General features: G+C 40.3%; 2 protein-coding genes across 2 annotated transcripts in view; both read left to right on the top strand.

Moving 5' to 3' along the window:
• LOC124281163 overlaps window positions 1-2,031 on the top strand; it is a 34,036-nt gene extending 32,005 nt beyond the window's left edge. Inside the window, exon 22 of the mRNA XM_046717195.1 lies at window positions 1,897-2,031. Within this exon, the coding sequence (XP_046573151.1) occupies window positions 1,897-2,015 (119 nt within the window). The 3' untranslated portion in view covers window positions 2,016-2,031. The remainder of the gene's footprint in view (window positions 1-1,896) is intronic.
• Window positions 2,032-9,026: 6,995 nt separating this feature from the next.
• On the top strand, window positions 9,027-14,350 carry LOC124281164. The gene is made up of 2 exons (XM_046717196.1): window positions 9,027-9,183; window positions 13,281-14,350. Exons 1-2 carry the CDS (start codon window positions 9,042-9,044, stop codon window positions 13,961-13,963), a joined length of 825 nt encoding a protein of 274 aa, XP_046573152.1. The 5' UTR covers window positions 9,027-9,041; the 3' UTR covers window positions 13,964-14,350.
• The last annotated feature ends 436 nt before the right edge of the window (window positions 14,351-14,786 follow it).

Here is a 14,786-nt window from a genome sequence, read left to right as displayed (position 1 = left end):
CCATCTCTATCAAGCTATCTGATGTGTTTGTACAGGAGTTATTATCTTCAACTAATACAATCAGTAATCCCATCTCTATAAAGCTATCTTATGTGTTTGCACACGAGGTATTATCTTCAACTAATACATTTAGTTATCCCATCTCTATAAAGCTATCTTATGTGTTTGTACACGAGGTATTATCTTCAACTAATACATTTAGTTATCCCATCTCTATAAAGCTATCTTATGTGTTTGTACACGAGGTATTATCTTCAACTAATACAATCAGTTATCCCATCTCTATAAAGCTATCTTATGTGTTTGTACACGAGGTATTATCTTCAACTAATACATTCAGTTATCCCATCTCAATAAAGCTATCTTATGTGTTTGTACACGAGTTATTATCTTCAACTAATACAATCAGTTATCCCATCTCTATAAAGCTATCTTATGTGCTTGTACACGAGACATTATCTTCAACTAATACATTTAGTTATCCCATCTCTATAACGGTATCTTATGTGTTTGTACACGAAGCGTTATCTTCAACTAATACATATAGTTATCCCATCTCTATAGAGCTATCTTATGTGTTTGTACACGAGGCGTTATCTTCAACTAATACATATAGTTATCCCATCTCTATAACGGTATCTTATGTGTTTGTACATGAGGTGTTATCTTCAACTAATACATATAGTTATCCCATCTCTATAAAGCTATCTTATGTGTTTGTACACGAGACATTATCCTCAACTAATACATATAGTTATCCCATCTCTCTAAAGCTATCTTATGTGTTTGTACACGAGACATTATCCTCAACTAATACATATAGTTATCCCATCTCTGTAAAGCTATCTTATGTGGTTGTACACGAGACATTATCTTCACCTAATACATATAGTTATCCCATCTCTATAAAGCTATCTTATGTGTTTGTACACGAGGTATTATCTTCAACTAATACATATAGTTATCCCATCTCTATAAAGCTATCTTGTGTGTTTGTACACGAGGTGTTATCTTCAACTAATACATATAGTTATCCCATCTCTATAACGGTATCTTATGTGTTTGTACACGAGGCGTTATCTTCAACTAATACCTATAGTTATCCCATCTCTATAACGGTATCTTATGTGTTTGTACACGAGGTATCATCTTCAACTAATACATTCAGTTATCCCATCTTTATAAAGCTATCTTATGTGCTTGTACACGAGGTATTATCTTCAACTAATACATATAGTTATCCCATCTCTATAAAGCTATCTTATGTGTTTGTACACGAGACATTATCTTCAACTAATACATATAGTTATCCCATCTCTATAAAGCTATCTTATGTGTTTGTACACGAGGTATTATCTTCAACTAATACATATAGTTATTCCATCTCTATAAAGCTATCTTATGTGTTTGTATACGAGGTATTATCTTCAACTAATACATATAGTTATCCCATCTCTATAAAGCTATCTTGTGTGTTTGTACACGAGACATTATCTTCAACTAATACATTCAGTTATCCCATCTCTATAAAGCTGTCTTATGTGTTTGTACAAGAGACATTATCTTCAACTAATACATTCAGTTATCCCATCTCTATAAAGCTAGCTTATGTGTTTGTACACGAGACATTATCTTCAATTAATGCATATAGTTATCCCATCTCTGTAAAGCTATCTTTTGTGTTTGTACACGAGGTATTATCTTCAACTAATACATTCAGTTATCCCATCTCTATAAAGCTATCTGATGTGTTTGTACACGAGGCGTTATCTTCAACTAACGTTTTTGTATATCAGGATAATTGCAGCATAAGCAATGCACATTGGACAGCTTTACAAATGTAATAATATATCACCCTCAATACTTTATTTGCTTTTATCTTTTTTTGGCAATTGGCAGAGCAAAGTCACACAAGAGCTCCAGGTCTGATGAACCAGCTCAGACAATACCAGCAGGGTCGACTGACAGAGAAACACCTGTGTGCCATTACAATGAAGGTAAATAGCAGGGACTAAGATATATGCGAAAATAAACATCCTTTTCTCGATTTGGCATTTATCTTCCCAGAATAACTAAACATTCATCCCATGATGTTCGAAAGTCGGGTAATGAAACGGGCATAAAATATACATATTTACCTCCACTTCTCATCTTCAGCCCGGAATAAGCATTTGTGACATCAATAAAGAGAGAGACAGGTACGTAGGTTGATACCTACCTACCTACCTACCTACCTACCTTCACATTGAAAACCCTACCTCCTTCCCTACCTACCAACTTACCTCCGTCCGTCCCTCCCTACCTACTCTACATACATACATACATACATACATACATACATACATACATACATACATACATACATACATACATACATACATACATACATACATACATACATACATACATACATACATACATACATACATACATACAACCTGGCTAAATACCTCCCTCCCTACCAACCTACATACATACCTCCCTACCTCCAAACCTACCTAAACACCTATATACCTCCCTTCTCCCCAACCTGCCTAAATACCTCCCTCCCTCCCTACCTTCCTACATACATACATACCTCCTTACTTCCCAACCTACCTACATACCTATATACCTCACTTCTCCCCAACCTGCTTAAACCTCCATACCTCCCTACCTCCCAACCTACCTACATATCTATATACCTCCCTTCTCCCCAACCTGCCTAAATACCTCCCTCCCTACCTACCTACATACATACCTCCTCCGTCCCTCACTACCTACATACCACCCTACCGATCTACCTCCCTACTTTCCTATTTACTTGCTTATCTCCCTTCGTACCCTACCCCCTTACCTCCTTACCTCCCTACCTCAATACCTTCCTACCTACTTACCTCACTACCTACCTACCTCCCTACCTACCACCCTACCTACTAACCTCCTTACCTACTTACCTCCTTCCCTACTCACCTCCCTCACTACTTATCTCCCTCCCTACTTAATTCCAACCATACTTTCCTCCCTACCTACTTACCTCCCAACCTTATTACCTCCCTCCCTACTTACCTCCCTAACTACTTACGTCCCTACCTACTTACCTCCCTACTTACCTACCTACCTACTTACCTCCCTCCCTACTCACTTCCCTGCCTGCATACCTACTTACCTCCCTACGTACCTCCCTACCTACTTACCTCCTTACCTATTTACCCCCTTACCTACCTACTTACCTCCCTAACTACTTACCTCCCTATTGATGTTCCTGATGCTATCACATGTTTTTCTGATGAACTGACTACCATAGCTGAGGAGTGTATTCCAAAGTCCTCTGCAATTCCACACATTCGAAAAACATGGTTCAATGATGAGTGCAAACAAGCTCGGAAGGCACGGAAAAAAGCAGAACATTATTTCCGTCGCCACCCTATGGTGCATAATTTGAATAAATTTAAAATTTTAAATGCTAAAGCGCGGCGTGTCTTTAAACAGAATAAACGCCAATCTTGGCAAAATTATGTATCAAAAATAAATTCTCGAACTCCCATGTCCAAAGTATGGAACATGGTCCAGAAAATTAAAGGTAAAGGTACTAAATCTAGTGTCCATCATCTTAAAAATGGAGATCAATTACTTACCAATAAATCAGATATTGCGAATAAACTTGGTGAAACTCTCGCTAAACACTCTTCCTCTTCTAATTATGTGCCCAAATTCCAACAATATCAAAAACAACAAGAAAAGAAAACTATTAACTTCAATTCAGATAATGGGGAAGATTATAATGAAACATTTTCTATTTATGAACTCCATACTGCTCTTGAGCAAGCTCATGATACTGCTACAGGTGCTGATAACATACATTATCAACTCCTGAAGCACTTACCAGAACCCTGCCTAGAAACTCTTTTAAATATTTTTGATGGGGAATTTGGACATTAGGTAAATTTCCTCCCTCATGGCGTGACGCTATAGTAGTACCAATACCTAAACCTGGACGTGATCATACTGATCCGTCCAATTATCGACCTATTTCACTAACTGGCTGTGTTTGCAAAACCATGGAACGAATGATCAATAATCGACTTGTTTGGTGCTTGGAGCAAATAACCTCATAACAGATATACAATGTGGTTTCCGTAAAACAGAAGTACTGTCGATCACTTGGTGCGTTTGGAATCGTTTGTTAAAAACGCTCTAATTAATAAACAACACGCTGTGTCTATCTTTTTTTTTTGATCTTGAGAAGGCATATGACACAACGTGGAAATATGGCATTTTAAAGAGATTTACATGATTTGGGATTACGAGGCCGTTTGCCTCTATTTATATCCAACTTTTTAAATGATAGACAATTTCAAGTCCGAGGTGGGTTCAACCCTGTCTGATCATTATAATCAGGATCAGGGTGTCCCACAAGGCAGTATTTTGTCTGTCACCCTGTTTAGTATTAAAATCAACAGTTTATCCAAGGTTTTAACTGATTCAATCGATGGATCATTATTTGTGGATGATTTTAATATTTCTTGTCGTGGAAAAATATGCATACTATTGAACGGCAACTGCAGTTGTGTTTAAACAAAATACATAAATGGTGTTCTGGAAACGGATTTAAATTCTCTAAATCCAAAACTAATTGTATTCATTTCTGCCGTAAATACAAACCCCATAACGACCCAGAACTATCTTTAAATGGCACTCCCATCAAAGTTGTTAAAGGGAGGCCAAGTTCTTCAGGTCTAATTTTTTGACTCTCATTTAACATTTCTGCCGCATATTAAATCCTAAACTAAATGCCTGAAGGCACTTGACTTGATGAAAGTCGTTTCAAATTCTAAGTGGGGAGGGATCAAGCTACCCTCTTACATCTGTATCGATCATTGGTACGTTCCAAACTTGATTATGGCTCCATCATATATGGTGGAGCCTGCAAAAAGCAACCCTACAACTTTTAGATTCTGTCCACCACCAAGGTCTGAGACTTTGTCTTGGGTCCTTTCGAACTTCTCCTGTTGACAGTCTCTACGTCGAGGCAGATGAGCCATCTCTTGCACAACGCCGTATCAAATTATCTTTACAATATATTACTAAACTATTTTCTAATGAGTCTAACCCTGCATATAACTGTGTCTTTCATCCCTCTATGAGGATTTCTACAACAAAAAACCTTCTCTTTCCGTTCCGCCTCTTGGGCACAGAATTAAGCCCTTCCCTGTCTGCTGCCGGCATTGAGCTTGAAAAAGATAGCTCCTTCCCGTCTTCTTTCTTCTCCTCCTTGGCAACTGGTTGGGCCCCAAGTTGACCTAACTTTGACCACATTTAAAAAAATCAGAAACTAATGAGTTACAGTATAAACAAGAATTTAGTCAGTTAAAAATAAATATACTACATATAAATCCTTATATACAGATGGATCCAAGGATGGTGGCGCTGTAGCTTGTTGCCACTGTCATTGGGTCCAAAACAATATCATCTCGATTGCCTGATAACAGCTCTATTTTCACGGCGGAAGCTAACGCCATATTAACAGCTTTTAAAATAATATTTAACTCACACCGTAAATATCAACAATATATCATCTTTTCTGACTCTCTTTCTTGCCTTCAGGCGATTAGAAATCTTTCTTTAAAACATCCACTTTATTAGAAATTCTTGAATTGTACAATGAACTTGCTACTGGCCAATGCGACATCGTCTTTTTGTTGGTTACCCAGCCACGTTGGCATTTCTGGGAACACAATGGCTGATATTGCTGCTAAGGCAGCCCTCAACAAATCTGTGACACCACTTCTTATCCCATACTCTGATTATAAAGCCAGCATTAGAAGATACATCCGCGATCTAATGCAAAAGAAGTGGACACGCCAAGTAGGTATTAATAAATTACATGCAATAAAACCCTACATTGGTTACACCTACTTGGGTTGTCAGTCCAGATTTGAAGAGGTCGATTATGCGACGATGTCGCATTGGCCATACCAGATATACTCACGAATATTTATTGAAAGGCGAAGATCCCTCCATTTTGTATCCACTGTGATAAGATCCTGTCCATATCTTCCATTAAGCTCTTCCATCCACAAGATCCTTCCATCCATTTCTAAGTCTTTATATACTCCAGTTCCTCCATTTTCGTTGGGCTCCATTTCATTCATTCCATACTTCCTTTATAAGTGGCTGTTAAACACTTCACAAAGTTCATAAAATGTGCTTCCTCTTCATGTGTGTCCATAAGTCCATTCCATTCATTCCTTCGTTCTATCCTTCATATGTATTCCTTCTTCATTATCCACACTGGCAGCTAAGGGTCCGTGTCTCCATCCACTTCCATACAAAGGCTTTCATCTACTATGTCTCCATGGTCCAAATATGGTGTCCTTCCAGTCATTCTGTAATCTACAACCTATTTTATATTATATTATCATTTCTAATTCCATGTATTATTTCATTTAAATGGACCCTCTGTGTCTGTATTTTCGTTCTATTCCGTCGTGTTGGTTTTCTATGTATCCTGTATGCCTGTTCAAAGGTCCATGTTCCTTAAGCTATATGCCTGTCTGTGTGCTCACTGCCTTGCAGTGCCTTTGTCTCGTACCTCACTGCCTGCGTGCCTCATCCGTGCCTGCCTCATGTGTTTGCCTGTGGTGTGTGTGTGGGGATGTCTTCGGTTATCTCTCCTGCCTGCCTGTGGTTGGATGTGGCTGGGGTTCCTCCATGTGTTCACTGTCTTGGTTGGTTCGGATCCACTGTGTGTTGTCTGGGTCGTCTGCCTGATCCGGTCGTTGGGGCTCTGTGTTCTGTGTCATCCTGTCTCGGTCCATTGGTGGTCTCCTTTTGGCTTGGGATCGGTCGTTCAGGGGTTGCTTCTGTCCATGTGGTTTTCATGTTGTGCCTGTCTGTCCGTCTGGTCTTCTGATCTGTAGTGCCTCCGTCTCAAGTGGGTCCATCCTTGTGTGTCATGGTGTCCGGCCTGACCCGATCCGTTATAGTCTTGACATTGGTTGAGATCCATGTGGGGCTGGGGTCTTCTGTGTGTTCCTCCGTTGTTCGGTCGGGATCCTGTTGCTCTGTGGTGTGGGGTTGCTGTGTTCCTTTCAGTTGGCTGTGGCTATTTCCTGTTCATTTCCTTGTCTCCGTGTGTGCACCACGTGTGTGTGTCCTGTGTGTGTCCTCCTGTGTGTGTCTGTCCATGTCTGTGTCTTCCGTGTGTGTGTCTGTGCTGTGTCCTCCATCTGTGTGTTCGGTGTCCTTGTCTCTCCATGTGTGTCTCTGTGTGTGTGTCCATGTGTGTGTGTCTTGTGTGTTCCTCTGTGTCCTCCATGTGTGTGTGTGTCCTCCATGTGTGTGTGTTCCTCCTTCATGTGTGTCCTGTGTGTCGTGTCCTTCTTCCTGTGTGTCCTCCATGTGTCATGTGTCCATGTCCACTGTGTGTGTGTCCTCCTTGTCGTGTGTCCTCCATGTGTGTCAATGTCCTTCCTCCCATGTGTGTGTCCTCGTCCTTGTGTGTCCTCCTTCCGTGTGTGTCTCCTCCTCCACTTGTGTGTGTCCCTTCCATGGATGTGTGTGTCACCCAGGTGTCCTCCTTCCCATATGGGTGTGATAATGTATAATCCCGTGTCCTTCCCATGGGTGATGTGCACGTGTCCTCCTTCCCACATGGGTGTGTGTATAATACACACCCGTGTCCTCCTTCCATATGGGTGTGTGTATAATGCACCCGTGTCCTCCTTCCCATATGGTTTAATGTCTAATATAATTCACCCATGGTATAATGTCCTCCTTCCCTATGGGTGTGTGTATAATGTGTCCTCCTTCCATATGGGTGTCCTCATAATGTATAATGCACCCGTGTCCTCCTTCCATATGGGTAATAATGTGTGATAATGTATAATGTGTCCTCCCATATAGGTGTGTGTATGTCCTCAGCTTCCCAGTGTCCTCCTTCCCCATATAGGGTAATAATGTATAATACACTCTGTTGTCCCTTCTTCCCACATGGGTAATAATGTGATAATACACCCCCTCCTTCCCATGTGTCCTCCTTCCCATATAGGTGATAATGTATATATACACTTTGTGTCGTCCTTCCCACATAGATAATAATGTATAATACACCCCGTGTCCTCCTTCCCACATAGGTAATAATGTATAATACACCCCGTGTCCTCCTTCCCATATAGGTAATAATGTATAATACACCCCGTGTCCTCCTTCCCACATAGGTAATAATGTATAATACACCCCGTGTCCTTCTTCCCACATAGGTAATAATGTATAATACACCCCGTGTCCTCCTTCCCACATAGGTAATAATGTATAATACACCCCGTGTCCTCTTTCCCATATAGGTAATAATGTATAATACACCCCGTGTCCTCGTTTCCATATAGGTAATAATGTATAATACACCCCGTGTCCTTCTTCCCACATAGGTAATAATGTATAATACACCCCGTGTCCTCCTTCCCATATAAGTATGTGTATAATACACCCCGTGTCCTCCTTCCCCATATAGGTAATAATGTATAATACACATTAAATAAAACATGTTCACGTGGGAGTATATAAGAAGACATTTACACATACATATTGATGTGTATTTTCTATTGTCGTCAACCAGTCTACATGTTCGTAGAAACGTCCGTGTGTACTAGATATTTCGATCTGTTGCAAACCACTACCAAACTGTTTTATGCATTGTATGTTGAAGTGTATATTTTAACATCACAGTTTTCTCTTGCTTTAAACTTGAAAGGGAAGGGTTTGCGATGTTAGTTATATTTGAAAGGGATTCAAATAGAAACACACACACACACACACACACACACACACACACACACACACACACACTTTTACTTATGATATAATCAGAAGGGTATGGGTATAACAGACACAGCTTTTAGCAGAGATTTGCTTTGGTTATGGTTAGGTTTTGTTGCCTTTCCAGGGGACAAGACACAATATTTTTTAGACAATATAATGAATGATTTGCTAGGGAATAAAAAATAATCTATATTATGTTATATCGTGATTATTATCTGTGAAGTCCCAAAACAAATTCTATGTACGTCCATTGGCAAACAGTGCAAAGTGTTTCATACCAGACACTACCTAAATATGTTCAGACATTTGACTCTCACCTTTCAGATTATGGAAGCAGTGTACACGTTGTTGGACTGACACGACGACCTCTTCTGGTTTCATGTAAGTATTTCCGAGAACAAGTGATGGGATGACTGAACGTTCTTTAAACAACACAACAGTGAATCAAAGAAACTGTTGAGATATCGTGGTTGCTAATGATCCAGGTCACCGTATCATCCGATTCCATTCTATTAAGTTAATACATCAAGTAAAACATGCAAAAGGCACCCAATAGATAAAACATATATGTCCAAACTTTTAAAATGGTCAGAAAGCTATCTTTTGCCATATACGGGCGTAGTAATTTAGCATTTCCAAAGGTTGGTCCAAACGTCAAATAAAACAAAACAGATAATTTAAGCCAACACCAGACAATAACCAGTCTCCAGTATCCAACCGATACACCGATTCAGATGGACATAAGAGGACGTCAGCCCACCAACAGTTACATCAACCCAGTAGAAGTTGATACAAAATATGAAGAAGCCAGAGGATAACCGGTCTTCATCATCCACCGAGGCGAGACGTAGTTTCCGAGCTTTAATCACTGCAGCAGAGTGTATGTGTGTCATACCTGTTCTCATCGCTGTCGTCACCCGTGAAGGTCCGGGTTAGAATATTGGCCTTCAGTAACCCATGCTTGTCGTAAGAGGCGACTAATGGGATCGGTTGGTCAGGCTCGCTTACTTGATTGACACATATCATCGGTTCACATTTGCGCAGATCGATGCTCATGCTGTTGATCACTGGATTACCTGGCCCAGACCCGATTATTTACAGACCGCCGCCATATAGCTGGAATATTGCTGAGTGCGGTGTAAAACTCAACTCACTCACTGACTCATCGCTGTCGTGCCGCGAAGGCTAAAATATATATTTCGGATATCCCAGGGAGTAGGGGAATACCGCCAATGCTAAAGATACGGTGAATAATTGATTATACAGTGCCATAAAGAAAGTGGTCAAATGTAACCTATGTTATATTTGGGATTACACTTTCTTAGTAAAGTACAGATTCTAGTACTTTTGTTTGGTTGAGTCCCGTCCGGGATGTGGAAGTCACGGTGGATTAGCGGGTTAGGCGGCTTTGTGTGCTGGCGATTAGGTGCCTGACTCTGAGGGTGTGGGTTCGAATCCCGAATAAACCTAGCAAAAGTACTAGAATCTGTACTTTACTAGAAAGTGTAATCCCAAATATCACATAAAGGTTACGTTGAATAATTACCGGGAAGCGTAATCCAAGTCAGGAGTAGATAGATCTATGAATAGGGTAATTTCTGCTAAAAACATTGTTATAATAGAGTGAATTTTATTTAGTAGCGTGTACAGATTATTTTAGAGCTATTTATCTTCAATGAATACCCACGCTTATAAATACTAAGGTGTCTCGTTGCAAGAAGATTAAGATTTAAATTTTACCTAAGGGAATCAGCTAAATTTGCAAATAGAACACTTAGTGTTATAATTATTATAGTGTTATATAATATTCAGAGCAGCGGGTGGTTTTGTTTATAATGTTTTTAATTCTTTGTATGAGAATCTCGTTGAGCCTGTCTTATCATATGGGTCGGCAATTTGGGGCACTAAAGAATTCAATTGTATCAATGCTGTACAGAATCGAGCCTGTAGATTTTTGCTTAGCAGTTGGCATGAAAAACCAATTTAGGCTGCCCGTGGTGATATGGGCTAGACCTCCGTACAAACAAAGCTAAGAATTGAAATACTCCGATTCTGGCGCAGATTACAAACTGCAGGTTATTCAAGAACACAAAGTACCGTTTGCAGATATAAAATGTCGGGGCGGTGGGGCAGTCTAGTGGTTACAGCGTTACTCAATAGATCCCAACGCAGTGTTTTAGGTACATTTCCACGTGTCCAAACTGCTCAATTTTTCGTAAACTTGAAGTACATTGACGGTATGTTATTGTAATGGAAACCTACAACGGGTTTATATAGTGTCAATATGGGAATGATAATTTGATGTCGAATTAAAGAAAAGTATGTGAAGAATAGACCTGAAAAGGTGTAAATAAGTTTATTGATATTTTTATACGTTCCCAAATGAGAGAGTATTCACGTTGATCCTGATTTACTTGTAATTTGTGTGAGCCTCTGAGTTGAGACGGCTATGTTCATTCAGCCATAACATTGTATTGCAAGTACCGCGAAGGCTTCGCTCATTCAACCGAGAAACGTCGCGAATTTAGTTTCCGGCCTTGAACCTCCCATCATTACCAAAGATTTGAAGAAGTACGTGCCTGCTAGATGAGAAGGGATACGTAGTGTAAACCCCAGAGATTGTTATTCTAGAGGGTTTTCTAAAACTGTGCATGCGTATTTGCATGTTCTGAAACAAGTTCAGTTTTATAGGTAATAGATAGCTCATACTGCTTATTCCACCAAGGAACAGCCAATCTGCAACTTTGGGAGACAGCTCACATCTTTATTCTCAAACAGAGTCTTCTGTACGTAGTAATCGATAATTTCTCGAAATGTTTTGCCCAGACATTTAAGTCGTTAGTTCGCAATTAGTTTATTGATGTCCACCCACTTCGACTATTTTCAGAAATGAGAATTCTAGAAAAAGAACTTGTTAATTGTCGTGCCACAGGTTAGGAAAATATATATTCTTAAACAGCGAGGGCATTCCTGCTTGTGGTTTATGTATCCACTTCATGTTAGTTCCCTGGAGTGAGGAGAACTGTTCTACTGGTACCAGGTACTTTTTCACTTTGAATAAATTAAAAGACTTAGTGTCGGTGCTGATAATTCTAAATTCGCACATTTTTACTTTTCTAAAACAATAATGTTCAGTAAAGGTGTATCATCAGCATTTAGATAAATAAATCTCGATGATGTTCACAGACAAGGCATGGTTCAAAAGATAGATTATATAGACCAAATAACTAATAACGAAAATCGGGTGCTCTAGTCGCGGTCGGACCTCAAGTCAAAGTCAGGTCTGGTGGTGGGAAGCCTGAGTGGTTAAAGCGTTCGCTTGTCACACTGAAAACTTGGGTTCGACTCCTATATGGGTACAAGTGTGAAGACCATTTCTGGTGTCCCCGTCGTAATATTGCTGGAATATTGCTAAAAGTGGCGTAAAACTAAACTCGCTCGCTCGCAAAGTCGAGTCTGTTTTGTCTACGAGATTTAAACAAGCGTGAATTTGATAAACATCACTTGTGATAGTGTGTAATACCATCGGCTAACTAAACACACGCACACACGCGCGCGCACGCGCAGTGCGCGACCTCAACTCGCTCAACGAGACTGTGACCGTCTATCAGTGAAAGAGTGGACACAGTTGCAACCAGTTCATGTAAAATATATTTCAAATATATTGGGTTATGAGTTAATTTTACACAGCCTATTCAACTTTCCATCCCTGATACAAGTGAAATGTTCAAACAACAGAACGAAGTAAAACATGTGTGCTATTTCCTCAACCGTCTTCATTGCTGTAAAACACATCTGTCGGCGTTACTGATGTCAGTACAATTATAAAACCATAGAACTGCTTCTTTCAACACTTGAATAACGTAGAAAGTTGTCAAAGTTTGGACATCCATCTCTGACCAGCTTTAGTAAACATATCGCGACACACTGACTGACGGTGTAACTGTGAAAGTGACTGAAGCGGACATAGAAGTTACCTGTTCATGTGGTGTATGATGAACACAGAAATGTCAAAACTAACCTAAAACACGATACTGTTAAGTTTATTTGTTTATATAATGTGACAGATTCATATAGAATCTACACACAAACACTTTTGTTGAGAAATTCACTTACTGAGATCGTATATTACTCCCGAACATCGTCCACGTCCGGCAGATATCACAACAATGGGGGTAAATCAGAAGTGTACTAAAAATTCTTTTATATTACGTTTTTCTGTAAACTAATCCACTTGTTTCTTAATGAAATGCATTTTGAATTCTCGTAGTAATATTTTTACGTAATAATTAGCGCGCTAATATAGCTCAGTAGTGGGAGATATTCTACACGGATGAAAAACACAGACGAACATTCAGCGCACTGTTTGGAAACAATCCACAATCAGCCGATATTTTAGTAAATATCTTTCTGTGTCTCAGTTTGTGACAAACAGTGAAATAAACTTGCTACACAACAAATACAATGTTTATTTCCAGGTCCTAAACTCCACCTGGACGCGGCTCGGGCGAACACAAGGAGGTGCCACGTAACTACAGACGGTCAGCTAGTTAACTCGCCGCCCGACACACGGGATGTGGGGCAGAACAGACTACAGAGGTACCCGGGGACCTGTAGCTCCCCCACCCCCCTTCCTCCATCCTCCTCCACCCTCACACCCCTACCCACCACCCCCAGATACTGGGAGACAGAAACCAGGGTGAGGGTGGTGGGTGATGAGCTGTACCCGCTAGTCCTGGAGATGGGACTGTGTGAGGCAGGACAGATGGACAGTGGGATGTATGTTTCTCTACAGCGCCGCTCCTGGTGTGTCCGTGTAGACAGCTGTTACAGACACGGGTGGAGGATCTGTACCAGGGTGTGTAGGGAGGGGAAGGATGGCGAGTGTCACCAGAACACCATGTCCGACACTCCCGGCACACAGGCCACCCTCCACTATGGCGTTGTACTGGATGTGGGGAGGGGACGAGTGGCATTCATTGACCTGGACAGACAGGTTGTTCTAGACAAGTATGATGTTGAGTTCAGTGAGCCACTCGTCCCCATGTTTAGTGTTGGGACGCCGTATCCTGGCCACACTGCGTCCATGAGTCTGATCAGCGGGGAGGACATCGACATGACTGACACAAAGATGGCTCTCATCTACCAAGCGCTGAAATAGAAAATTAACTGGCCATGAAACTGTGAAATCGGCCATGAGACTGTGTGAAGTCAGCCATGGGGTTGTGTGAACTTATCTGTGTAACGGAGATATTTCTATCAACTGTTTCAAGGAAAGTGAGTGAAGCGGACATAGAAGGGTTCGGTTTGTGTTCTGTTTGTTGTGTACAAAATACAACCAAGTTCTTCGAATGTCTGCTTTCACCACTTTCCTGGGTTCTCCTGAGACTGGAAAACATTTTAAATACTCACATGAATATCAGTATGATGAAACTATTGCTGTAGACGATGTAATTGTCCGACAGTAAATGATTCTAATGACGTGTGATGCAAGTCAAGGGACACAGAAGAAGTGAACACACAAAATGTAAAAATTGTTTCAAAACCAGATTTTTTTAGCTTTTATTGATTTTTCATACCGAAAAAAGGTTTTTGAATCCACACACAATTATTCATATATTGAAATTATCACAGTAGTTGATGTGAATATGTCACAGTGAAAGCTCTGAGGAAACGACTCAGAATCGAGTGTTTCGACAAAATGTGAAAAATCATTCAAGCAGGATTCCCCCTTCTTGTGTAGCTCGGTGCGGGGTATTACCGAACAGCTAACACCATACCCCGCCTAATTCCTGTTGTGTTTTATTATATGAAGCAATAAGCAATACTGAAAAAGAACCGGGAATCAAATACACATAAAGGCAAGTAAGACTTGTCTACCAATCATTTTGCTATTAGATATTTCACATTATCAAATTTTCTTCTTTTTTTAAATCTTGTCGACTCGTCCAAACAGCCTTCTTGGATTATTCCAAACAATAATG

This window comes from Haliotis rubra, unplaced genomic scaffold (genome assembly GCF_003918875.1).
Source record: "Haliotis rubra isolate DU_JTF1 unplaced genomic scaffold, ASM391887v1 Scf28, whole genome shotgun sequence".
Lineage (NCBI taxonomy): Eukaryota > Metazoa > Mollusca > Gastropoda > Lepetellida > Haliotidae > Haliotis > Haliotis rubra.
This window is presented reverse-complemented; position numbering and strand designations above follow the sequence as displayed.